At 46.3% G+C, this 26,285-nt stretch overlaps 1 protein-coding gene and 1 pseudogene across 2 annotated transcripts; both read left to right on the forward strand.

Annotated features, from left to right (window-relative positions):
- The first annotated feature begins 561 nt into the window (after window positions 1-561).
- On the forward strand, window positions 562-6,714 carry LOC309679274 (CMP-N-acetylneuraminate-beta-galactosamide-alpha-2,3-sialyltransferase 4-like; annotated as a pseudogene). The gene is made up of 9 exons: window positions 562-690; window positions 1,728-1,858; window positions 2,135-2,229; window positions 2,871-2,934; window positions 3,794-3,889; window positions 3,968-4,160; window positions 4,491-4,619; window positions 6,088-6,237; window positions 6,607-6,714. The product of its transcript is annotated as a CMP-N-acetylneuraminate-beta-galactosamide-alpha-2,3-sialyltransferase 4-like (transcript).
- Window positions 6,715-13,971: 7,257 nt separating this feature from the next.
- Window positions 13,972-18,840, forward strand: TLR4 (toll like receptor 4; the record flags this gene model as incomplete). Its single annotated transcript, XM_082492635.1, has 3 exons — window positions 13,972-14,076; window positions 14,875-15,041; window positions 16,350-18,840. 3 exons carry the CDS (start codon window positions 13,972-13,974, stop codon window positions 18,607-18,609), a joined length of 2,532 nt encoding a protein of 843 aa, XP_082348761.1. The 3' UTR covers window positions 18,610-18,840.
- Window positions 18,841-26,285: the final 7,445 nt, after the last annotated feature.

The raw sequence follows: 26,285 nt of genomic DNA on the forward strand, positions 1-26,285 counted from the left end.
TTTTACAGACTGATGTGAGCAATTGCTGGAGCGCTGTGAAGCTTGAGCTTGCAAGCGAGTTTCCTTAGCTGCTGGGAAAAAGGATGCTGCACTTGCGAGGGTTCATCACCAGAAGGTCCCGTTTAATTTTGTCTAGCAAGGGGCTAACTGGAATACAGCCACTTGGAGGCTCCAAACTCTGAAACAGGGTCTGCTCGTCTGCAGGTCTAATGGCTGCAGGGGCTCGGGAGATGCTGTCAGGGGGAAGAGGTCCTGTGGGCTGCACGGCGGGGTTGGTCCTAGCTGTAGTGCTGTGGCTGTGTGGCTGCTCCGCCTGTGTCAGCCTCTCCATTGCCTTCTGCGGGTCTGTGCGTGCAGAGCCTGTACTTCTCTGTGATGAACTCACTTGAAAGTCATGCAGAATAAGTTACCTTTTCTTCTTCCCCTTTCTGACCTCAATGCTACTGTGGTCCGGGTTAGAGGTGGGGGAAAATTCATTACTGTGGAAAGAAAAGACAACCACCTCCCAGGATAAAACCGGGGTGAGAAACAGCTCACTCAATAATGTGAATCTTTCGGGTTATGGAGGACTGTGTTCAGCCTGTCAGTGACATGAGGGCAGGGCAGATAGAAATGCAGCAGGATGAAGCAGCGTCGGTGAGCCTGGAGATGCCTTATCTAGACTTCAGAAGAGGCACCCTGGTGCTGATGGTGACTTCCAGAGTGTCTTGTGGACATCCCACAGTGCTGTTCACCCCACCCTACCTCTACCTGGAGGAATGAATGAGGCTAACCTAAGGCCAATGATTTTCTAAAACTCAAGCTATTCTAAGTCCTGAACATCTTGACCTAACTTTGGCATTAGCTCTCCAGAGATCTGTTTCCACCTAAATTTGTTTGTGTAAAGGAGCCCTTTACGTGCTCTTGGAGTGGGGTGTGCAGTTCATGGAACAGAAGTGGTCAGGAGCTGGGAGACAGGACAACATGGTCAGGAGCTCAAAACCCTGTATTTGTAGACCTTCTTAAGACACTTCCAGAGCTATCACTGATTCTCAGGCCACAATCTGAGAGCCACTGTGTCTAGTAGGAAATTAACCCATAGAGGTTTTGTGTGGAGAAAGTCTTTTCTTGGAAGGTTTGTTAGCTATGTCTCATTTGTTTGGGGAATATTGTTGAGAGATGAATCAGTGTTTCAATGGCTGCTGATGGGTGGAGACTGGCAGCCTGGGGTTTATGTGCAGATTCACAGGAAGGGAAACAGAGATAAGTTCAGTTAACTGTTGCACAATGGCATCTTGACATCATTACAAATGAGTCAACAGGCCAGAAGAATCATGCAATAAAGATGCATGTGTAAAATGTCCTCTGAAGGACAATCAGAGAGAAAAAGACACACCGTTGAACTGATCAGTGTGCAGTGACGCTTTGTCATGGGTGTCATGAGCTTTGTTATGAAGTAAATGAATAAATGAAATTGGAAACGTAACTGGAATTCTGCACCTCTCTCTTCTTGTGGATAAACAACGAAAGGATGAATAAGCCTTTGCCAAACATGTGAAGAAAGAGGAATGACCGAAAAGGGAGAGGAACTGGGGGGCCAGAACTGGAGGTAAATGAGATTTTGTTGTCACTGCTGCTCAGAAGGTGAATTAGAAACAGCAGTAAGCACTGTATTTAAAAGATGTGGGTCATTTCAGAGAAGTACTTCAGGATAGCTCAGCAGCTTTCCAAAGCTCTTCATTATACAGCCTGCTTCAGCTGCCCTCGTCCTTGTGCCTGATACTGCTGTGACTGCTCCGCTCATCCCTAAACTGCTGCCTCTCTGCATCTCTCTTGGTAGGTTTGAATCTCACTGGAAGCCTTTCCTGACCAGCAAATCATAGAATCATAGAATGGTTTAGGTTGGAAGGGACCTTGAAGATCATCGAGTTCCAACCCCTTTACCATAGGCAGGGACACCTCCCACCAGACCTGTGCCCAGGTTTAAGCCTGGCCTTAAACACCTCCAGGGATGGGGCCTCAACAACTTCTCTGGGCAACCTGTTTCAGTGCCGCACCACCCTCAAAGTGAAAAATTTCTTCCTAATGTTTAATCTAAATCTGCCCTCCTCCAGTTTAAAGCCATTCCCCCTCGTCCTATCACTACATGCGCTAGTAAATGCTTATATTCACTCATGGACAGACCTTTTAGAGGAAAGCTTGAAGAAGTTCTGTGGTTCCGTAAACTGCCTTTTGGGCTGCAGAGCTCAGGTATTGCAATGCTCTGCCCTCAGCATTGTCATGTCTTGGATGGAGACTGTGCAGCTGGAAAGCCTCCCCCTTATAGAGCAGCCTTGAGTGTTGCAGAGGAGGCAGAAAAACAGCTGGGCACCGGGGTGCACCAGGGGAAATCTGGACTGACTGGATGGCATGCTTTGAGAAAAGGTCATAGTCCATGATGGTGGTCATGAAGGAGGGGGTTAGTGCTTTAACTCCAGGGTCTAGCTGTGCCAGGAGGGATGGAAAGGGGAAGGCTGACAGCAATGCTGCTCTGGACGGAGCGGGAGCCATTGTGGAAGTTACCAAATGCCAACAGAGGGAAGATGCTGAGTGGGTCAGTGCCTTTTGCCTTTTTCAGTGTGAGGTATGACAGACCACCTTCGGTTGCTGTAGCGCTGGTTATGAAGTGCATGCCTTTTATGTGAAAAAATGCCTCAGTTTGGAGAGGGTTGGGCAGATGGACGTGGCAAGAGTGGTGCTTGAGCAGGCTGTCCCATGTAAAGTGTCCTGGCACTTTATGAAAGGATGAAACCTATCTTTTTAGGGAAGAAGAAAAAAGAGAGTTGGCCCATTGGCAGTGGTGGGGCCACATATCTTCCCTGAAGATAACTCATCAGCTTCTTGTCTTCCAGTTCTCTCGGCTTTTACCACATTGCAGCTTCTTCCACAGCAGGAGTTGCCTGGGTCCTTTGGCCAGTATGAAGGCTGGGCTGGAGATGAGTTTTGGGGGAGCAGGCATGTGAGGGAAGTGATAGCTGGGTTGAGAGCCCTGGGTTCTGCAGCTACTCGAAGTTTTCCCTTGTAGTGCTCAACTTCACAGCCCTCTCTGCCTCTCACTCCTGTCACTGTTCATCTCCTCTCTCAGTAGGTTTCTCTCTCTCTCCCTTTTAAACATGCCCTTTCAAGCAGCTCTGGTACTGATGAACTTAAGCTGCTAGATCACAGCTCCCTGCCTTTAACTCCTGTCATACCCTGATCTCTGTTCTCAGTATTGCCCCGTCCCAATTTTTTCTTGCTCTAACTCCAACCCAAGTATGACAGTCCAGGGCTTGGAAAGTTGGGTGCCTCCCTCAGTTCTGCCTGCCCACATTCAGGGAGAGCAGAAAGCGAAATGGACTGTGGCAGCTGTTGGCAAACACTTTCATTTGGGCCCTTCTTTCATCAAATTAATTAGAGGAATTTTTCTGTGGCCTCTCATTCTTCCTCTCTACAATACACTGCATGCCTTAAGCAGAGGTTCACCTTCCTAGTTACTGGTCTGCTGGGTATCCTCACTTGACTTGCTCTCCATTTGAGTGTCTTGTGACCTCTGGCTAACCAGAGATCCCTCACAATTTTACTGGTATGTTGATGGCACTGCATTGCCTTATGGTCACTGAGATAAGACCCATTTGTCTAGGATACAGCTGGAGTCCTACTAGTCACAGCTTTGCTCCGTTGATGACATGCCAGGTGTTTCCTGGGAACATCAAAAAGGCCCTCAGGGGATGCTGATCCGACCTGGTGGAGACACTTATCAGAGGACTTAGTCTCTTGCAATCTATTCTTTTGCCAGCTTATGGTGCCAAAGGTGCATTGTGGTCAGCAATGGCTGCTCCAGCCATGGCTAATGCTTTGGGGAAACGATTGACTCTCACCACATTATCATAAGGTACTGAATCCTTACTAAAGCCTTTAACAATTAAGCAGAGACTGAGGAGTGATAATGTGCAAGTCACTTAATGTGCAGATTAAATGATGCTCCAGTAAAAGAGCTCAAGAAAGATGTGGGCGAGAGAACCAGCATCCGTCTCTTCTTCCCTGAATCAGCTCTGCCCAACCCCCTGGAAAACAATGACAATAACACATTGATGGTGTTTGTCCCATTCAAGCCCCTGGATTTCCTCTGGCTAAGGGAAGTATTGCTGAAAACAAGAAATAAGGTGAGATGTCTTTCTGTTGAAACCAGGTTATTTGCAGTGACATATTCAATAGCTCTAATAATCATGGATCTTTCAGATATTTAATGAGCTGCATAATGCACCTGAAACCTTAATTTTCACTAATTAGAAAGACCCCAGTCTCAGCCACATTGGAGACAGGTGTACAGGGATGAGTGGAAGAGATCAGGAGATCCTTTGTTCCTCCGAACTCTCCTGAGTCCTGAGCACTCAGCCAGAGCAGTAGACCACAGCTAACGCAGGGATCTTTATCATGGCACTACCTGGTGTGAATGGGCATGCCTCAAGTATCTCTCTGCCTTTCTCCTGCAGACGAAGGTGGAGTTTTGGCACCAGCCCCCCTGGGAGTGAAACGGGAACGTCTCTCAGCTACATATTCTCAACCCATATGTCACCTATGAAGTGATGTACAAACTGCTGCAGCTGAGTGCATCGAGTAGGGTATGATACCGCACTGGAGATCAGACAGATGAGCACCGGTGTTCTGTGTCTTCCTTTATACCTTACTGCTTCAGTGCCGTGCAAGGGGAAGGAAAACCTTTTCGTTAGATTAGCTAGTCCCTTTCCCTGGTAAGTACAGCCTTTTCCTATAGCATGGTGCTTCAGGTTTGGAGCCCTGCTCCTGCCCAGAAAAGGGAGACTTTTCCCCACCTGTCACAGCACTGCAGTGTTATTCTCATTCCAGTCTGCCCATTACCCCTTGCCACTTACATTAAAATCCCTGTTCAGAGTTGTGTTTCTGTCCATAGTTCTAGACCTCAGAAAGCCTGGTTCTCTAGTGACGAGCAGCTCTGCCTTATAAGCCCTTTCATACGCGTTCCTGTGCTTTCCCTGGCTGAAGACCATTACTGATAATTAGCTAGCGTAAAATGGGAGGAATTTTGGTTGGCATTCCTTAAAACACTCTGTTCTCACAGATCTCTGGCCTGAGGCTGGCTGTTATGCCCACTGCTTCTGGAGCGCAGTTTTCCCCTTCACTGCACGATGAAGGATTATTTCATTAATGAATCTAATGATACTTTGTCTTTGGTCCTGATGATCTTTATGATGGTGCTGTGCAATCTTTAATTAAATTTAAGCCTGCCAGGCACTACTAGGATATGTTTATAATCTGCAACAAATGCAGGAGAAGCTTGAAGGCCTGGTCTGGGAAAATAACCTTGTCCAAGGTCATGCACTGACTTTCAGATGGGGCTGAGATTAGATGCCAAGTTTTCTAACTGCTGAAGCAATGCTGCAAAAAAAGGACATTTCCCTGCTATAATATTTGGAAAGTGCAAAGTGGGACAACCCAGGCGAGGAGCGCAAAGTGCTTGGTTAGGCTTGGGGGACCAGAGAGCATGTTCAGCTGCTTGCGAGCGTGGTGGCTGCACTGATCAGTCACAAGGCTTTTAAGGCAGCGTTTGATTTTTGTACTTGGTCATGTTAGCTTTACGTGAGCAGAAGGCAGTTTTGTAGCACACCGGCCAGGGACCGGAATTTAATATGTGGATTAAAAGTGAGGTCTCACACAAGAGCCGCCAGCAGGGGATACACATAAAGAGGCACATGGAGAAGAGAGAGATGCAGAGGCCTTGCATAGGCTCTGTCATGGATGTGGATTTGTTAAAAAGTGTGCTGATTTCTTCCATTCAAAGCTTTTTGATTTCCGTGGAGCTCTATCTTTTATCAACCCAGAAGTTGTATGTTCATGAGCCCTCATCTTTTGCAGCACCTTTTCGTAAGGTGCTCCTTGTTTGAGTTTGGGGAGTGCTGTCCATGCACCTGTCCTGTTTTATTAACATATCTTTTTGCTATATTTAGTGTGGAAGAAGCTACTGGTCCCAGCTGCAAAGGTGTTGCTGGTGTCAGTATTGTAAAAGTATGAGTCTGAAATCCTAAACAGATGTTCTGTCTTTTACCTTCCCAGACGTATGCCACCATGGGAATCATTGCTTTGAACTTAGCCCTCCGTATGTGCCAAGAGGTCAATATTGCAGGCTTTGGTTACCCTGGAAACCATGACGATACTGCACCAATACTTTATTACAAAACGGGCCGCTCATGGGAAAAAAAAGAGGTAGAAAATGCCTCCCCTTCAAACTAAGGTGGTCTCCATAGGGGAACTTACCAGACAAAGCTGGGAATCAAGATGAGAGGTCTGGTAGCTATCACTGGTGTTACCATGAAAATTCCTGCTGGGACACACCAGGGGAAAATGTTGGGACACACCAGGGGAACATGTTGGGACATGCTGTGTTCTCTGAGTGGCTTGGGCACCTTCAGGGTGACTTTCATCTGTCCTAGTTTGGTGATGAGGGTCCTGTGCAGTGCAAGTCCTGCAAGGGGCTGCAGGCAAAGTGGGGTTGAGCAGGACACAGTGCATTTTGGGCAGGATGAGGGGCACTGTAAGGAATAATCTATAACTTTACCTCTATGGACCCTGCAGCTCTTTTGGCACAATACAACTGCTGAAAGGAACTGGCTGCTGAAAATGATGGAGTTAGGAGTGATTGCTGACTTAGCCAGCCCTTCCTTCCAGGCCCAGAACTGCTGAGAGAGGGTTGTGTTGCTTGCTGTCCCCTCCAGACACCAATGGTGGTCCCAGCTGGGCTTTGCCCTTGTTCCAGATTGCTTTGAGCAGGTCACAGTATGTCCTGTTGCATGTGAGGTGGGAGTTGAATCCCTGAGATTCAGAGCACTTGCCCTTTCCTCTTTTGGCCTCTGGTTTCTGCTGCTGACTGCTGTGGTGGAGGGTGGAATGTTGCACAACCCTTCTGCCTTCGGTAATCCTCTCGTGTTTTGTAAACAGCCATCCTGTGCTCATCAGTTATTTGTGAAAAGTACCAAACCGAGATGCTAAGCTGGTCCTCAGCCCCTGAGAAAGGGAGGGGGTGAGGGTACGATATCTGCCATTGGATTTCAGCCTCCTTCCTAAACAGATTGAAATGAGAGAGAGTCATACCCACCGCTTTGGGAAAGGGCCAGGTTGAACACTCAGAGATTTCAGTGTCTTGCTAATTGTTGGGAAACATTCATGTCTGCAGGAAACAAGAAACATTATTTTTTTAATTGTTCTGTTTGAGAATAAATGTACTTCTGATTTCAAGGAGTTAGCACTGTCTTGTGGGAGGGGTATTTCTGGTCAGGACAGGTGAGAATTACCATAGCATCTCCTCTGAGATCTTCTCATGGCTTTATGACTCCATGTAATCCCCTCTTTTTTCTTCTCTTTGGTATGCTGTCCAGACTTTTCCGTGTCTCTTCAAGCTTGTTCTAAGCATGGACCCACCCTGCCAAGTCTACATTGTGTGCTGAACACCTTCTACATTTAAGAAGCCCCCTTTAACCCCCGCTTATGTGTGGCTGGCTCATGTCCACATTCCACCTCTGGGACCACACCTTCTCATCTTCTACCGTTTCCTCTCAGGATGCAGCTATGTCACATTTCCCCTTCTTTGCCTCCCTCATTGCTACTTTCTTCCTGGCCTGTTATCATTGTGGGTTCCCTTCAGTTGCTGCCTCACCAAAACACTGCTTCTACCAGCAGAAAGAACCTGCAGTGATGAATGCACAAGCTGATGGCTATGTTGGTACAACCACTTTGCTGTGGCCTCTTCACCCAGGTGCGCATTGAGAAGAAGGCTCCTCTGCAATAGCTATTTGAGGGCCAATGCTAAGAGTGGGGTTGGCTTAACTGACATCAGGCTGCATGTGTCTTACAGAAGCAGCATTTGGGGTGTGGGAACATTAGTACAGTACCCATATAACTCCTAACTATTTCTACAGGAGATGAAACTTCTGCTTTCCCTCCCATTTCCTTCCTCCCTCCCCAACGCTGTGGTCAGGCTTTCAGGGCACTTCCTGTGCTATTCGTGTCAGTCCTTTTCCTGGCTAACTTCTCTTCTAGTATCTCAGCTCTGCCTCCTGAAAGCTTTCCATAACGCTCTGTCTCTCATGATCTGCAAAGTGTTAATGTTGCTCCCACTGCTATTCCCTTCTGGCCAGTCTGGTTCCTCTTCCATTAGAGCTGAAATGGTTTTGTCCTGGTTCATGCGTGCAATTCATGGCTAAAGAAATGGTGACAAAAATCCCCCAAAGCTGCCTTCCCCTGGGAGACTGGTAGAAGAACTGGAGGCCCTGGTTCAGCTCACTTTGAGAAGTGTCACTTAAAGGCTGAAGGAGGATGACCTAATCTTTCACATGCGAACAGAACTGAACTGAGCTTGGGAGAAAAAGGAGGTTTTAATTAATTCCTCTTTATCAGCTGAACACTGGCTTCAGCTTTTACTCTGTACACAAATAAGTCTTTACTCTCTAAATAGCACATAATAGCCACACAGGTTCTGCAGATTCCAAAAATACAGTGTTCCAAATGCATGCAAATATGCATTTGGATCTGGCTCGACCACTCTTTTGGAATTTATTGCTTCATAAGTAATGGAAGTGAGCTCTCAACTATGTGGACAGTTAATATTCTATGTTCTTCTGGTAGAGTAAAATGGCATAAAACTCTAAAAGCTGATGTATAAAGCATGCTATGAACTAACCCCAGGAGATGGTTTACATTATTTCTCTAGGTAATGTGTGTACAAAAACTTCGCCACAGCTTGCAGGAGCTGTGTCTGCACTTTCTGCCGCAGTTGTTGCAACATTTTCCTGTCATGTAGTGTCAAGTCATGGTAGTGAAACCATACACATGAGGTTCAAGTGTCTTAGCCTTGGTCACTGCCTGTGGCAGTGCTCTCAGTACTTGCAGCGAGCAGGTCTGCTACACAGCTTTTTGCTCTTACGTTTAAGAGCTGGCTGGATTTTCCTCAAAACAGGGTTCTGGAATCTCTCCGGGTAACCATGGTTCATTAGAGCTGCCTCTTGTTTCAAAGTTTCCCAGAGTGTCGGAGCAATGTGGTAGAGGCTTAGTATTTAACCGTGCTTCGGTGATGGCACTGAATCCCCAAATTAACCTTTCTTGTGTCCAGTCTGAAAAGTCTAAGATCTGCAGTGCTCTGTGCCCTACACACCTTTCATGTTTGATAGTCTGAATAAATCCCTGCCCTACAGCGGACTCATTATTAGCAAGAGAACTGGGGGAAAGGAGGTGGAATAAGTAGGATAAGGCAAAGCCACAGTAATACAAAACATATGTAAATTAGGTCTACGAGATACCATAATAAGGATGTAATGGAGGGGGAAAGAAAAAGAAAATGAGTCCTATTGTTGCTTCAGTAGCAAAAGCTAGCATCAGTCTGAGGTGGTAAATCCACCCTTCTCAGGACTGCGGAAAGGCAATTATACTCCTTCTAAGCACAGCGCATTTCATACCAAGGCACTGAGAACATCCTCGCGTTGATGGCAACAGTGAATCCCCGGCCCTGTGGCCAGCCCAGGGGCCACTGTGGTTCATCCGAGGCAGAAGGGCAGGGAGCTGCTGGGCTGTTTGGTGCCAGCCTGCCTCTCTCCTGGGGTCAAGGGAGCTCCCCTGTCACTCACTGCCTGTCCACAAATGCTTGGCAAGCGAGTCTGGATGCCTCCACCATCTGTGTGAAATCCTTCCAACCATTTAGGTTAAACATTGACTTCAGTAAAATGTAGGGCTCCTAACTGACCTGACATAGTCCATATGGAGTAGCTGCCACAGATAGTGACTATCTTGACACTGATTAATCACTTCTTCTAGTTGTGTATTTGTCCCTGGTTACTTGACACAGTTCTTCCCTAATAGCTTTTGAATAGTTCTGGGGTATTCATATGACCTTGGCCTTGGGGAATAGCCCATCTGATGACACACATTACCTACTTCAATGTAGGCTTGGCTGCTTTTCATCAAACTAACTTGGACACCAGCTTTTGGGGATTTTTCTGTCCCGTGTACACCAGTATCTGTCCTTTTCCGCAATGGGAAACAGCTTGGCTATGCTGGGTTCTCTCTGGTTGAGGTGGCACCATTTGCAATGGGCTGGGGCTTGGGCTGTGCTACATAGCATGTAGAGACTGTCTGTGACTTCACCTCTGTGTCCTTACCTGTCACTTACAGTCACAGGCATGACAAGCAATCTGCATTACTGATGCTCCTTGCTTTGAAACTAGCAGTTAAATGATCTGTAACTAGAGTCAATCATTGCTCAGACAGACAGCAGCGAAGCTGTCTAACACCCCAAACTAAATGCAGAGTTTCTCTCTCCATCTGAACATTGTTCTCTTCTTCAGTGGTATGAGATCCAGAAGCAAAGGCAATAGGTCTTCCAGGCTGATCTTCCATCAAGTGTGAGGCTATTACACCCACTTCATATGGGGAAGCATCACAAGTGAGAGTTATAGGCATCAAGGCACTCGAGTGAGGACCTGTTCTGATGACACCAGTTTCTCAGCTCCTTCACCAGCCTTGGTGCTGGGTGTGTGTGGTTCAGCACTGTCTCTGCTGGGTCAGCCAGGGGTTGCTGGGTGAGGCAGTGACTCACCAGTTCCAGGAAGCAATGTATTTGTGGAATTTGCAGCAAAAGGATCTTAAAGCCATTTTCAGATATTTTTTTCCACATTTTTCCTTGTGATTTATATAAATTGTTTTTCCTAGCCATTCTGTTAAATTTTTAAAACATTTCCTTTTGCCTTTCCTGTCCACTCAGACAACCTTTCAGACTTGGACAGGTGACTGACTTGCTGAATGTAAGGACTGGGGGACTCAATAACTATCTCCACACCCTGAGCCTAGATCTCAGCTGTATTGTGACGTGATTTTAGCAGGTGACTGCTAAGCCGAGTTGTATTAGCCGATACTGTGCTAGTTAGGAAGGCACACATGGCCAGTGCTGCATCTGAGAGCAATACTGGGTCAGCTGGTGTATGTAGCATGACCACATGCCTGAGTTTCTCAAGTACTTTTGGAAGTTCTTGTGGTGCTCCCCATCTCTAGCTCCACAAATACTGTGTTGTGTAAGTGCCAGCATCTCAGGAATGCTCTCTTCTGCCTGATCCATCACTCACAATCAAATAGTTGTTACAGATGGTCCTTTCACTTTAAATAAGACTTGGACAGGTGACTGACTTGCTGAATGTAAGGACTGGTCTGTTTAATCTTGAAAAAATTCTTGCCATGTTCCTCAGCTTCCGTTTGCAGATAGACTTGGGGAACTGCTCAGGATGACTACTGAGGCTTTCTTCACAGAAAGGGTCATCAAACGTTGGAACAGTCTGCCAGGGAAGTCTCCAGGGAAGTGATTGAATCACCATCCCTGGAGTTAGTTAAAAGACGGGTAGATGTGGTGCTTAGGGATATGATTTAGTGGTGATTTTGGCAGTGTTAGGTTGATGGTTGGACTTGGTGATTTTAAAGGTCCTTTCCAACCATAACAATTCTGTGATTCTGTGAAATATATCCTCTCTTCTGGGTAATAACTGTTGATCTCCATTTGATACTGGGTTAGCTGTGACCTTGAAATCACCATAGATACAGACGGCCCTATCTGTTTTCATGGCTATCACCAGTTGTCTTGTCCAAGAGTTTAGCTAACTTCTCTTTTTGGATGGAGTTCACGAGTTATTTTCTTTTAATATAAGCAAGTACAAGATATTTTGTCAGTCCAGCTACATTGTGGCTGTCTTATGCTATGTAATACCTTGCTTGAGATCACAGAGGTTGAGTATACGCTGTCTGCTGTTGTGTTACTTATATTATAATAATATTCAGGAGAACAAAGATTATTTGGGCGTGTGTTTTTAGAAACATAGATTTTCTGTAACATCTCCTTTCTAAGAGATCTTTGATGATCCCACCAGTAAATTGCCAGCACAGTGAATCATGTTTCATTTTAGATGTTATTCTTGTCACTTTAAAGGATTCCAAATAATACTTTTGTTTCTTGTGAAACGAAAGAAGCAATTACATAGATATTATGGCTTTCTGCAGTCATTGCACATTGTTGTATGCAAGCCGAAGAATATGAAGTTAACCAGCATTGACTTTCTAAACTGGTGGCTGGGTTTGATTTGCTAGCTTGCATGTTTTCTGCTGGTGCTCTATCCCTTGCAGTTTCTATATGATTTGTCCTTGAACAAATGACAATGTGTATTGTGAAGCTGTCCCTTGTGATAGAAGCAGCACATTCTTTGAATGTCCTTCAAGCTGTACTTTTCACTTGACCATGAGCATGGCTGCTGGACGGATTTTGTGATGCTCCCAAACTCTCCAGCATCTTCAGTGAGACTCCATTGAAATGGTAATTTCTAGAGCATACTTCAGGCTCATCTCAGCTTTAGATAAAAATTAAATGTGGATTGCTTCATTCTGCATATTGAATACTAAAAGATGCACTCATTTGTCCTCTCTGCAGACACATGATGCTCTGCCAATTTCCTTAATCCAGTCACAGAAGCAGTCAGCAATTGTTTCCATTTACTTTTGATTCTGTCTGTGAAAGGAAATACCTGCAATCACGAGAGGCTTTTCAGAACAGGGATTTTGTAGAACTTGCCCAATTTCAACAAACTTTTTGTCTGCTGGCTTAATGGGCACTATCTGGCTGCGCATCAGGGTGTCGGTTTTAGCTCCCATTGTGCTGCCATGTGTTTTTCATTGCAGAGATCATCTCTTATTTTAGTATTTCCCCATCTCTCAGTGGTCCTCTACTGATCTGCCAAAGTCCGGTCTCCCCTCTCCCTATTTTAAACTTTTCTTTATAAGTGGATTGATCACTGGCCTGATACTGCAGCTTATATCTAATATCAATTTTCACAAATTTTCATGACTAGTCATTCCCCATTCCATCTAACTCTAGACTGGTATCCCATCCTTGTCTTGCACTTTTGCTACTTCTCTGTCTACATGGTGTTAATAATACCCAGAAAGCCTATGACTGGATCCCTAGTAACACTTCTCAGTTATCTACAGAAAGACAGGAGTAGATACATGAATGCACTACCATTTATCGGAGCAAATGAAGGCAGGGAGCTTTATTAGAAGGCTCACAGCTGATTTAAATTAATATTGCCAACTGTGAGGTTTTACAAAGCCTCTTCCAGAAACAATAGCCGTGTCTGCACTGTAAATTAAGGATGGTATTGAGATGTACTCACTTTTATAGCAAGGCATCAAACGCAGATTGAGGCATGACCAGGGCATATAGCAGCTCTAAGCCCAGCTGGGGTGTTTGTGCCTCTCCTGGCTTGCTGCCCCCAGGGGAAGGGTGTGAAGGGGAGTAAGGTCCTGGCCTCTGACTGCTCTATGAATCTCCAGCATTTACATCTTGTGCCTGGCCGTGTGCTACTTGTTCCTGCGATAATTGCAATACTGTGGTCCAGCCAGATGGATAAAACCTAGATGCACATGTTCATAAGCACTTTTCTGGTACTTGCCAGTGTGGTGTAGCTGCGAACGTGGCAGGGGGAGAAAGGCAGAGTCATTTGCACTATCCAGTTCGTTTGAATTATGAGATGTGAAGCATGACCTTCCAGAAATTGCACTCAGAATTTCACAAAAGTTTCCCTTTTTTTGCCAATTTGACCTGAGCTAATCTGAAGCAATCAATTCAAGAGAGACACTGATACAACCCATATTCCTCTAGTCCAAACTATACCTTTCATTACTTCCTTTTTTCTTGTTTTTTTTTTTTTTTAAACATTTTTTAAAAACAATTGCAAGAACAGCAAGTCACTCAGAGCATGTCTAGAGACCAGACAGCTACCAGTTTCACTTCCTCAATGACATGCAGCGAGAAGCAGGAGTGGTGAAACACAACGCTTGGCATTTCAGGAGGTTTCTCGCTCCAGGTCCTTGAGTGATACCCATGCTGCTTTCTCCTGCACTCCTGGCCTCCTGAAGATGCCCAGGAGAGGAGCTCTTCCTCCGTGGACACACTTGGTGCTGCTGCAGCTGGTGCTTGTCCCATCACAGCTGGCAGGCTGCCTCCTCAATCCCTGTTTGGAGGTACGTGATCTCTGAACGAGCACAAAATCATTCTGCTTCTCTGGTGCAAGTTTTCCCTCTGCTTGACAGATTTATGCTTCAAGTCTGTTGTGTGTTAGCTGTCTTACGAAAGCCTGTGTTTTTTCCAAGGCTGTTACCAATGCAATTGAAGTATTTGAAGTAAATGCTGGTCTCAAAAACATCTGAGAACCAGAACCAGCAGCATGAACCATTTCTTCTTGTTGGCTTTCTGTACCTCTGAGGTTACTGCAGTACAGTTAAGCCAATAGATTATGTTTCCCTTCAGGAAGAGATCCAAGCCTTTTCTATATTTTCTGTAAAATACAGTATTTTTACCTGGTTTGTACCGTAGAGTGATTTCACCAGTACCCCATCAACTGCCTTTTGCAAACCTTTGATGACAATTATTGCTTACAGAGTAATTGTGGTTAGAACTGCCTGCTTAGGAACTGAGCTGCCTGCTGATCCTGGACACGCACTGCATCCCCGTGTGTTTGTTTTGCTGGCTGTCTCAAAGGTTGCTGCCAGTTCATCCATAGCCTCAAGGAACACTGTCCTGTAGTTTTGCACCTGCTTCAATCAGCAAGAAATGTAGCTCTTCCTAGGGAGTAGAACTGGTTCTATTAGAACTGGGAAAGACGCTTAGGATATATAAGATTATTTCCTAAAACTCAGGGCGGCTCATTTAGAAATTAACTACAAGGTTAGTTATTCTGCTCCTGCTTTCCTGACAGTGTAATTTTCTGGCACTTCATGAAGAGCAGATGTTGACCGTGATTGGATCTGCCACTGTTACAGGTCATCCCTAACAAAGTTTTCAGATGCATGGGACTGAATGTCTCTGGAGTTCCTGCTGAAGTCCCAAATACCACCCAGAACTTGGATCTCAGTTTCAGCAATCTGAAATCACTAGGGTCAAATTATTTTTCATCAGTCCCTGAACTGCAGCTTCTGGATCTTACAAGGTAATGTGGATACTGGTTAATCTTGCTTCACCAGCTGGGCTTCTGTGGTTGCTTATTTTGGGGTCTGTTGGTCTTAGCTGTTCTTTTTTTTTTTTTTTTTTTGGCTTGTGACTTTATCCCTGTGTCTGTCTCTCGGCACATCCCCACAGTCAAGTGATGTGCAGCTTGTAGTCCAGTTACTGAGTGCACACCCTCTGTGCAGAGCTGGGTCTGTCAGCTTGATCTTGTAGGCTGGGATGTGAGAAGGAGGAAGAAGATGTTTTACTTCTCTCTGAACAAGAAAAATGTCAGACTTTTCACTGTTACAGAAACTCTGAAGTAGAACATCTTGGGTGAGCTGTTTTTCTAATCACAGTTTAAAAAAAATAAAATGAAGGTACATTCATTTTCTAAAAGGCTGTTTTAAAATATCAACATATTCTCTTTTTCCTTCTCCTTACATATCTGGGGGAGGAGATGGGGGAGGCTTATTAGCAAATTTGAATTGATGTATAATTTCCATTGACTTGAGACAACAGTTTCTCTGGGTAAATTGTTTCACTGAAAAATGTCACTCAGTCCCATCACAGTTACAGCTCCGAAGTGGCTGAGTGGCAGAGCAGGTTCGCTGTAAGGCACTGGCTGCATTGTAAAACTATTTTTTCTTTAATTCATTGCAGAATGGACTTGGGTCTCAAATTCTGGATCTTCCCATATGAAACCATCTGTCCTGGTTTGAGGACCATCTTTAGGTGGCCATCCTCTTTTTCCCCTCTTCCTTCTCTCCTTTAGAGCTGACATGGCCTGGGGTCTATTCCCTCCCAGATATCATCAGCAAAACTGCTGACAGTCGTGAGCTTTGCCACTGCTGCATCATGCTGGTGCCAGTGGGGCTGCCCAGAGGTGGCTGAGGCGACAGTCTGAAGGCTGTGAGGGTGCAAGGTGTAAGGGAGTGCTGTATCTGGTTGGCTCTGCCGTCAGGGATGGTCATTACGATGTTTCTAGGGCCTAAACAGAAAGCAAGGACTGTTCTTCCCTGCTGCCTGCATGAATTTTTTACCTTCACCGTGGCTCAAGGTCTCTTGCTTTGCAGTTGAACCTCAGACTTAGAGAGGGAGGAGGAGACGAGAGAAGGTCTCCTGCTGTGGAAGTGTTTCATTTGCACATTCAGAAGTTCTGACTCTGCCCAGAACGGTAAAGCCAAAGCAAACCCCAGTGTGAGGTCGAGCCTGAAAACATTGCATCAGCTCTTAGTGCAGTAATGTTTGTGAAAATGTAATGAAAGGGACAGTGTTTCATGCATTATTATTCTCTTTTCCTGCCCAACAGGTGCCACCTCCATACAATAGAAGATAACTCTTTTAAGGATCTTCATAAACTGACCACCTTAATTTTAACTGCCAATTCGCTCCAGTACATGGGGACAGCAGCCTTCTATGGCTTGACATCTCTGAAAAAACTAGTATTGGTGCAAACCAACGTATCCTCTTTGACTGACCTACCCATTGGACACTTGCATACCCTGCAGGAGCTGAATTTGGGCCACAACAGTATTGCTTCAGTGAAGCTTCCCAAGTATTTCACCAACCTGACCTCTCTCAGGCACCTGAGCTTTCTCTCCAATAAGATCACATACATCTCCAAAGGAGACCTTGATGCCCTGAGGGAAGCAAACAGGCTCAACCTCACACTGGTGCTTTCCTTGAACAATATAAAATACATAGAGCCAGGTTCCTTTGCAAAGATGCACCTTGGTGAGCTGGTTCTAAGGTCCTCTTTTGAGAACTTCATTGTGATGCACACTTCTCTTCAAGGCCTGACTGGTTTGCAGGTCAACAGGCTAATAGTTGGAGAATTCAGTGACAGACAGAGACTGGTAAGCTTTCAGAGTGGACTCTTGAGTGGACTGTGTCAGGTACAAATGCAAGAGTTTGTCTTAATCTGTTTCAGGGGATTTGAGAATAACACAGACACTCTTTTTAACTGCATAGGCAATGTCTCCAGTATTCGGTTGGTGGACCTCCAACTTGAAGAGGTGTCGGAGGTTCCTATGTTCTCTCAAGTGAAACAGCTGGAATGCAAGAAATGCAAGTTTAAGGAAGTGCCTGCCATCAAGCTGTCTCTTTTCAAGGAGCTGAGAGTGCTTCGTATTACCAAGAGCAAGCACCTCAATAGCTTCCGGCAGAAATTTGAGAGTCTAAGTAAGCTGGAGGTCATAGACTTGAGCGAGAATCACCTCTCCTTCACTCGCTGCTGTTCCCCTCAGTTTCATGAGTGTCCAAATTTGAAACATTTGAACCTAAGCTTCAATTCTGACATCAGAATAACTGGAGATTTCACCAATGTGAAGAATTTGTTATATTTGGACTTTCAGCATACAAAGTTATTTGGTCCTGGCTCCTACCCTGTCTTTCTATCTCTTCAGAAACTCATTTACCTCGATATTTCCCACACCAGAACTCATGTTAAATCCCAGTGTACTTTTTGTGGCTTGAACTCTTTGCAAGTGCTCAAGATGGCAGGCAACTCCTTTGAGAACAATAAATTGGCCAACACTTTCAAAAACCTAAGTCACCTCCACACCTTGGATATTTCAAGTTGCAAATTAGTACAGGTGGATCGAAGTACATTTGATGCGCTCTCTGAACTAAAAGTGCTAAACATCAGCAACAATAAGCTACTGAGCTTTGATCCTATAGTCTACAAGCCGCTCCAAGCCCTCACAGCCCTGGACTTCAGCAACAACCAGCTGAGTGTTCTGTTGGACTCAGCCATGGAAATCCTGCCTGATAGCCTGGTCCTGTTAGACATCTCTCAGAACCTGTTTGAATGCTCTTGTGTATACCTGAACTTTCTGAAATGGATCAAGGAAAAGCAGGAGCTACTGCAGAACAAGGAGTTGATGATATGCCACACACCTGCATACGTGAAGAATGTGAGCCTGTCAAGCTTTGATCTGTCCTCCTGCCAACTCAATGCTACCACAGTGTCATTCTCAGTGATCACGTTGGTCGCTGTAGCGGTGTTCCTCTTCCTGATTTACAAGTACTACTTCCAGCTATACTACTCATTGGTGCTGCTCAGTGGGTGTAAACACTCTGCAGAAAGGGGTCACACCTATGATGCATTTGTTATCCACTCCAGCAAAGACCAAGAATGGGTGATGAAAGAGCTGGTGGAACCTTTAGAAGGAGGAACACCTCCCTTCCAGCTTTGTCTTTACTCCAGAGATTTCCTACCAGGGGTACCCATTGTCACCAACATCATCCAAGAAGGTTTTCTGAGTAGCAGAAATGTCATCGCAGTCATCTCTACTGACTTTCTGGAGAGCAAGTGGTGCAGCTTTGAGTTTGACATTGCCCAGTCCTGGCAGCTTGTTGAAGGAAAGGCTGGAATCATCATGGTTGTGCTAGAAGAAGTGAATAAGGCGTTGCTGAGGCAGAGGCTGGGGCTGTCCCGATACCTCAGGAGGAACACCTATCTAGAGTGGAAAAACAAGGAAATAAGCAAGCACATCTTCTGGAGGCAGCTGACAGGAGTCCTGCTAGAAGGCAAAAAATGGAATCACGAGGAGGTAAAGCTCATGTGAGAAAAAGAGAGATCACTTCTGTCCTGTCTCCCGTCCTGGCCTTGGCTGATGGCTGGTGCTCAGAAGTTGGTTCTTCTGTGGATGTTCAGAGTTGGAGGAAGTGGATGGAGGCACTGTAAAAGCACTACAGAAATACCTGCCTTGCTGGTCACCCGTTCTCAAGGGAACTTGAAAGCTAAGGAGTGACAACAGCTAGAAGAGCTGCCCGTGCCTGAGCTCCATATTTGTCTGTAGCTGTCAACCAAAGCTGGTCCAGCAATCTGTGCAGGTCTGGTGGGTTGGTGAATAGATGGACTGCTCTTATGGTCATTTACCTGGCTCAGAAAGTGGTTTTGAGTCCTGGGACCATTTACCCAGTGGAACTTCAAGGTCTGTTGCTTTGAGTGGACCCCAGGTATTCCAGAGGAGAGCAAAGGTACAGGATTCTTGGCTCTGTGGCAAACAGAAACAAGATTTGGATCCTGAAAGTTTTGGGTCCGCCTCCTTAGGCACCATGACTCAGGGGAAAAACCCTGCAGACGGAAATGGGGTGCCCTGCAGCCACGGGCCGTGTGGCAGCTACTCAGTGAAGCAGAGCAATTATGTCATCTGTGGGGGGGGAGGTTGCCACTGGTGGGAAATTCCCCCAACGTGTTTATTTCAGTTTTCTTTAGACCGAGACCAAATGTCAAAAACCTAAATATTTCCATCACCTGGAACTCTTATTTATATCCAGATTACATAGCATTAGAGTGCTTTGAGGTTTTCTTATAGTATCCAAAGGTCAGTGGGACTAGAAGAAGCTGCAGAAATACTTGATACCTTTAAAATCAAGATATTTCTTTGCTTGAAATGCTTCTCCTCATCCAGTGTTTCTGGACATAAGGTGTGGAACTGCCCTATATAAGCAAGATTGAGCTGGAGCAAAGTGTTTTGATGTTTACAGCCAGCCAATTCTAGAGTATGTTTTTCCAGTCTCTGGACCAGCCTTAATTCACTGTTGGAAGGTGCTGTAGGAGCCTTCAGCCCATGGCTTGAAATGGGCTTTAGATATATTTGGACCGAGCAATGAGGTTGAGAGTCCCTCTTTCTTCCTCCCATGGCAGCCCCTGGTCCTGGTGGGCATCTCAACATGAGCGGTCAGCCTTTCCAAGGGTTCAGCTGCTACGTGGAACAGGACAGTCACTGGACGGGAGAATTTTGTCTTTGTTTCGCTGGGAATGTGCTGATATTTTGCAGGGAGAAGAGGTAGAGGAGAGAAGTCTGGGTTAGCTAAACTAAATGTATCCCAGCACCGCCCTGAATAAAGGGAAGGGAAGTCTAAATGCCACTGAATCATGTTACAGAGCACTCCATGGATGTGTCGAATATTGAAGAGTGCTGGAGTATTGCTCTATATTTACGGAGGGCTTTGGTTGGGATTAATCACTGAATTAGTCTAGTTTTAAACTTGCAAATCCTTCTATAATCAATGACGTTCTACAGAGATAAAACAGAAACAATTGAGTGGTGAATCAGATCTGATATTTATTCAGAAGAAAGGGCCTGATCCGTCTCACTTTTCTAAGCACCAGTCAGCGACATCTGCAACATCTCCGTGGAAGCCAGTAATAAGTGAGACCGACATCAGACACTATTTGCAAAGAAGGGAGAGCTAGTTCCAGGGCTTGTGCTGGGAAAAGCTGAATCACGGATCCCTCTGCACGTGCTGTGCCAGTAGTATACTGGGATAACACTACCAAAAAACCCCACAGCCCTCTCTAAGGTTTTTTTGTGACCCATGAGCCGAAGCTGAGCTCAATGCTGCATTCACTTGCCAAGCGAGTCTGTTTTGCATCTGCTGAGTACTGTTGCAGCGATGTCCCAAGTGCAGTGGTCCGTACCTGGGCCGGGGTCGGGGGGTCCCGAGCGCTGCGTCCTGCCCGCAGCCCCCACGGCTCCCCGGGGCAGGGGCTGCAGCAGCCGGGGAGGGGGGACAGTAAATGAGGGCACAGCATGAGGTTCCCTCTGCTGTGGCCAAAGGAGAGCACAGAGGACTAAGCAAATATTAGCCCGGATTTCAGCAGCTACAAGTTAAATTGGAAAACAAAAGAGGAAAAATTAAATGAGGTGGGAGTTCCTGCTCCTGAATCGAGCAGCACTGAAGCAGCATTTCTCCCTCGCTCTTTCTCTCTGCGACTCGTCTACAAACAATTCAGTGTGTATGTATTTCTGGCACAAAGCAGAGTCCTATGATTCTTGATTGTAATTATAATAATGAGTTTCAGAAAGCTTGCAAGTGGTTGTGGGCATTACAATAAGGGTTTAGGACAGTATTGTTTAAAAAGCGTGTTTGTTGAATACCAAAGCAACTTTAGGAGGAGAGCTGAGGTGATGCTGAGAGGAGGCTCCCACCTGTACGATTTAAAAAGAAACCAGCACTTATTCTCTTCCTATTCAGAGTCTCCGCAGCAGAGACGGATACGTGAGCTGCCCCAGGCCTTCTTACTGCCGGAGAGAAAGCACAAAACCCATCACAGCTTCTGGAAGGGGTGAGGGGAGGGAGAGAGTGTGGTGAGGCAGAGACTGGAGGCTGGGGCATTCAGAAAACAAGGGAGTTTGGAAGAGGTTCATCCTCTGCAAGCCCCACAGTCACGATGGCTCCTTCCTCCGTGCGTATAGATTTCACTTGGCCTCGGCAGTAGCTGGTGCTTTGAAGGCACAAGCTGGTTTACTACTGAGACCTTCAGTAACAGAACGAGGATTTTTTTATTTTATTTTTATTTTTTTTTGCTGTGTGGCACAAGGAGGCTCAGGAGGAGAGGCTGGCTGGTGACATGAACGCCCCTTGATGGAACTGGGGTGCCAGGCACAGCCACGTGCTGTAAATGTCCATCCTCTGCTGGGTGAGCGGCTCCCAGCCCTCCCCGAGGGCTCACTAACCTGCCCTGGCAGTGCTTGTCTGCCATACTTTGTGGTTTATGAGTCTAGGAGGAAAAAGACTGTGTGAGCAATTATATTTTCACCATTTACCCAGCAGAGAAAAAGTAGATTTGTTTTTGGAAGGCTGGGAACAACTTTTCCCAATACTGTAAATATTGTGGTTCAAACAGAAACACACACACATATTTGCCTTTGTTACAGAAAGCGAATTTCCAAAGGAAAACTCTAAATGTTCTCATGTCTCCAAACATGTTGGCATGCGTTGTTGTTTGGAAGTGTTCGCTGTGTAGCAGGTAGCTTTGGTATTATTTACTTGTTTGGGTGAATAAATGAGCAGCCAACCAGACATCCATGCAGGTCTGCATTCATCTCTCATGTAAATAGCTGAACACGTTCCAGTTATTAAAGCATCTATTTTACTAAGGTCATGAAAACAGATGGAGACGAAGCTCCAAAGGGCTGTTGCATCCAAGCTATTTAATTTCATTCCATTTGTAATGGGGATGTGCCCTGATTTCACTATGTACTTAATTTGACCCGTGCAAAATGCCAGTATGGATGAAGCTGCGGTCTCGCTCGCGTTGCAGAGGGTGATGTCTCAGAGGCAGCCCATATGACGCGCCGGCATCATCGCCAAGATGTGGTTTGCAGTGAGGGCTCTGAACAGAGCAAGCCCTCATTAGCATGATTGCATTTGTGATCTCCACACCGTAGCAGAGACATTATGTGAAAGCTAAAAACAAGTGCCATTTGCATTGATGCCTGCCTGGATGTGGCTGGCCGCGGGAACAGCGCTGCGTGAATGCTCCCTTGGCCTCCCCAAGTATTAGCACAGACTTCCAGTGTCAGTTAAAAAATCAACAAAACAAGAAAAAGCAGCTGGTTTCTCTGGACCGACTGATACTTGACAGGAACAGGTTGAAACTTTTCTGGAAGAGTGTTTGTCCTCTGGGAAATGCTATTTTGTAGGTGGTTTATGTAATTTAATGAGGTAGCGTCGTGAATCTATGGAACAGAAATTGTCATAGCAGGGTTTCTGGTTTAGTATTGCATGGAGTTGTAGTCTTGGAACAGACACTTTGCATGGAAACAGTGATTTTTGCAATGTTTTGGAGGAGTTGGAAAAAAGGATTTCAAATAAAAGGTAAATTGCTCTACAACATCGTTTAAAAAACGTCGGGTTAGGCTTATGCTGTTGTTTCTCAGACTACCCTTTCGTTTTGAAATTTCTTTCTATTTATATAAACTGACTAGCCTCCCAAAGCAAAACCAAAATGCAAAAATCTTTCCACCTGCCCAAATTAAAAAACACAAATTTCATTTTGGGGGCAAACTCACGATTTTTCGTTGTTGTACCCTGCTGATAAGTAGGACTTTTGACAAAATGGAAATTCCACTTCTGTGACAGCTCTTACCCTGAAAGTTCAGCCTTCCCCTGGCTGTATCACACATGTAGTTCGGGCAGTAAAAAACGCTGAAGAACCCCCAGAATGAATTTCACTAAGTGCCTTTTGCAAAACATCCTGAGTAGGTGCAGTCAATCAATACGAACTGCCTGAGACTGAGAGCAGTTGAATGTAGCAGGAAAGAAGCAATTCCTTAACAAGTTGTTCTTTGCCATCGCGGCTCAGGCTGAGAATTGGGACAAATGACAGCAAAGCATGATTTGCAGAAGAAGACCCCATCTGCCAACAGCGCTCACCTTCCTCAGCTTCGAGGTCATGTAGAGGGCAAAGTCAATAATCCGCCAGCGTGGACCTCCCTGCGCTGCTGCGAGCACAGGGAGAGAAACATTGCATAATTGAGGACAGCTCTGTTAAGAGCCCTGAATATTGAGGAAAAAAAAAAAAAGGAATAAAAAGAATAGGGAAGAGACTGGTGCAGGATCTCAGGGAAAGTGGCCACCATTTCGCAGCTGGGTGAGTCTCACCTGCTGGAGGTGGCTTGGTCCCAGGGCGTCCAGCACTAACAGCCCAAAGCACCTAGAAGGCAGGAGTTCTGTGATGAGTCTGTAAGTGCTTCCTTTTTGTGTAATGGTGGTAGGAAAATGTTTTGAAATCAGTGTCTCCGAGAAGTTGCTTTTATATGAGGTTTTTGCATACCGGTGCCTGCTCAGAGAGAAACTAAGGCAGCAGTGGTGTGTTTTCCATCACTCCTGAGAAGGTGGAGGTAATTCTGCTCTGTTCAGCGAGTCCTGCTGGGGAGAGCCCAGACTGGGGACCTGTGAGGTTCTCACCCTGGTGCTTCCTTGCTGGGAGAGCCTCGTTCGCCCTCTCTAAATGTCATCCTGAGGCATCCTGAATGAAAATGGTGCTTTGTCTGTTCCTCTCCATGTCTCCCTAGCATGGGCAGTTCCCGGCAACTAGCTGAGGCTGGGCTAGCATTCCCTACCCACATTAGTCCTGTTCCTACCCATTTGGAGGAGAGGGCCCGAGTCACTGTTTCAATATATTTACAGACAGATGAAACCCTGGCCTTGAAGCCTGTTATGTGTGTGCCTTCCTGTGTTCATTAGGGGACCTTAAACCCATTCTGCAATGCTCTCTATGACCTCAGTCTGCAAAAAGTGTGATTTTAGCTATTATTGTCACTGGACGCCCTATCAGAGAAGCATGATGACACTTCCCTCAACAGTCTCTTGCATTGCGTCCACCACAGCCTCCCCGTTTAGCAAATGAAACGTCTGCACATCTGTATTTACCAGCTGCCCAACTTACAACTTTGGGCCACTTCAGCTTTAGGAATGGTATTAATAAGACTCCTGTCCTTGCGGTACTACTGCGGCCCAGAGCAGGTGTTGGTTTAAGACCTGAGTCTGAGCAGGAGGGACAGAATGAGCATCCCGTGGGTACCAGCCTTGTTCTGGCGGTGGCAGCCCCTGGGGCTCCAGCTGGGGCAAGTGACTGGAAGGAAAGCACTTCAGCAGGGCCACAGTCCTGGAGGGCCCATCCCAGATCTCCCTTCCTGCCTGCCAGGCTACCCAATGTATAGAGGGAGTGAACCCATATGTACAAAAAAATCCCCTGGGTCACAATTTGATATTCTTCACTCTGCTTATAGTCATTCTCAATTACAGGACACAAGTTACGGGAGGAGAGATAGTCCCAAGGCAAAAGACATCTGCTTACCATATCTAACCCCTGTAACTAAGCCCTCCCATAGACAGCACGTACCCCTTTCCTCCTGGCCTGCCTGAGCCCCCCTCTCACACAGGGGCTCTGTGCTCTGAATCGATGGGCAAAGCGGGGGCTCCACTTCCCAAAAGGCTTTAGGCACCCCGCAGCACCCCGCTGTACCCCTTCTTCAACAGCATCCTTCGCTGAACCGCAGCTGAGGCGGTGCACCGAGAGAAGCATTAAGGAGAGGCTTGAAATAGCCACAAAAGTAAAGTCTTCACCACGTCTACACATCAGATGTGGGGCAGGGAGAGGATATACTGCCCCCACACTTCCAAAATTCTCCCACCAGAGCTGGTCAAAAAACATTCATTACTGGTGGTGGGGCAGATCCTCAGCTGAAGCAAAGGGTCACCCCCTTCTCTAGGGCTCGGGCCCCCCATCCCCCCAGCCAGAGGATTCCAAACGCTGCGCCAGCGCAGTGCAGCGAGAAGAACTGCATCCTCCCCTGCTTGCAGCTCCTTCCTCCCTTATCGCCGCCACATCTTGAGCACTATGCAAATAACAATGGGGTATTGTTAGGCAAAAGAGATTTAATTGCAGCCTACACTCCCAGAGAGGGTAAGATAGGATTTTCTCCAGATCTGATCTCCAGTCTTTATCTTTTCTTCTCCCCCTCTCTCATCCTTTCCCTCTCCTCAAAGTTTCTCTTTACTTTCTTTCATCTCCCAGACAGCAGCCAGTGACCAACCCAAAATGCGTGAAAGAAGGGAGGGGTGTCCTTTTTTTTCACTTTTTTTAAACAGTCTTTAAATCCTTTGGAGTGTTTTGGCCCGCAGGAAGGATTAGCAGTAATTCCCCTGCCATCGCTTGCTTCCGATGCTCTGACAATTCATTTTCCTTAGATCCCCTAAACTCACCGCTGAATACATTAGCCAGAGGACAGGAGTGGGCTTCAGGAGACTGTTCTCCAGCGTGCCTGTTCCCTAGAGCCTGGAGGTCCAGTTTAACGTATCCACCAGAGGCCCCTGGGTGAGCACTTCTCTTTAGTAACCCGAAACAAACCCGAACCGGCCGATGTGGTGGCGCTGGGATGCTCTGCAGTGGTTCAGCTCCCGCGGTGTGGGAATCACAAGGCGATGCCTGAAGTTGCTCATCTCGGCGATGGATGTGGTGGGAGCCCATCTCCCCTCCCCTGCTCCCGCGGTGCAATCCCTCTGTTTTCTTCTCCGAGCAGTGTATTCTGCTGGGAGGGGCACGCTACCACCCCTGCCTGCCTTTGGATGCTGCTGAGCCCCCTCAGATGAGAAACGCCGCCTGTTGTCTTTGCCCGGCCTCGTTTTCTCTGTGGGGAAAGTGGGGATCACAACCGGCAGACTGTGATTTACCCAGTGAAGCACTACGAGGTAGGTGGAGTCGGGACCAGAGCTTGTGAAAGCTGCACTTTCTGTTCCTCGACTCCCTTTCCCCCTTTCCAGGGTTTTGAAATCCTTCTCTACAGCTCTCCCCCATGGCAGCAAATGCAGTCTGAGGTCAGATCCTTCCTGCCCCTTTCCTATCACTTGTCCTGCTCACGATCACTTAAGTTTTGCTTTCTTTAAGGGAAATAAGTGCACTGACAGTATTTCACCCGCAGGACCCTCTTTGCAATTCTGCCTT

Source organism: Vanellus vanellus (genome assembly GCF_965231255.1).
Source record: "Vanellus vanellus genome assembly, chromosome: 18".
Taxonomy (NCBI): domain Eukaryota; kingdom Metazoa; phylum Chordata; class Aves; order Charadriiformes; family Charadriidae; genus Vanellus; species Vanellus vanellus.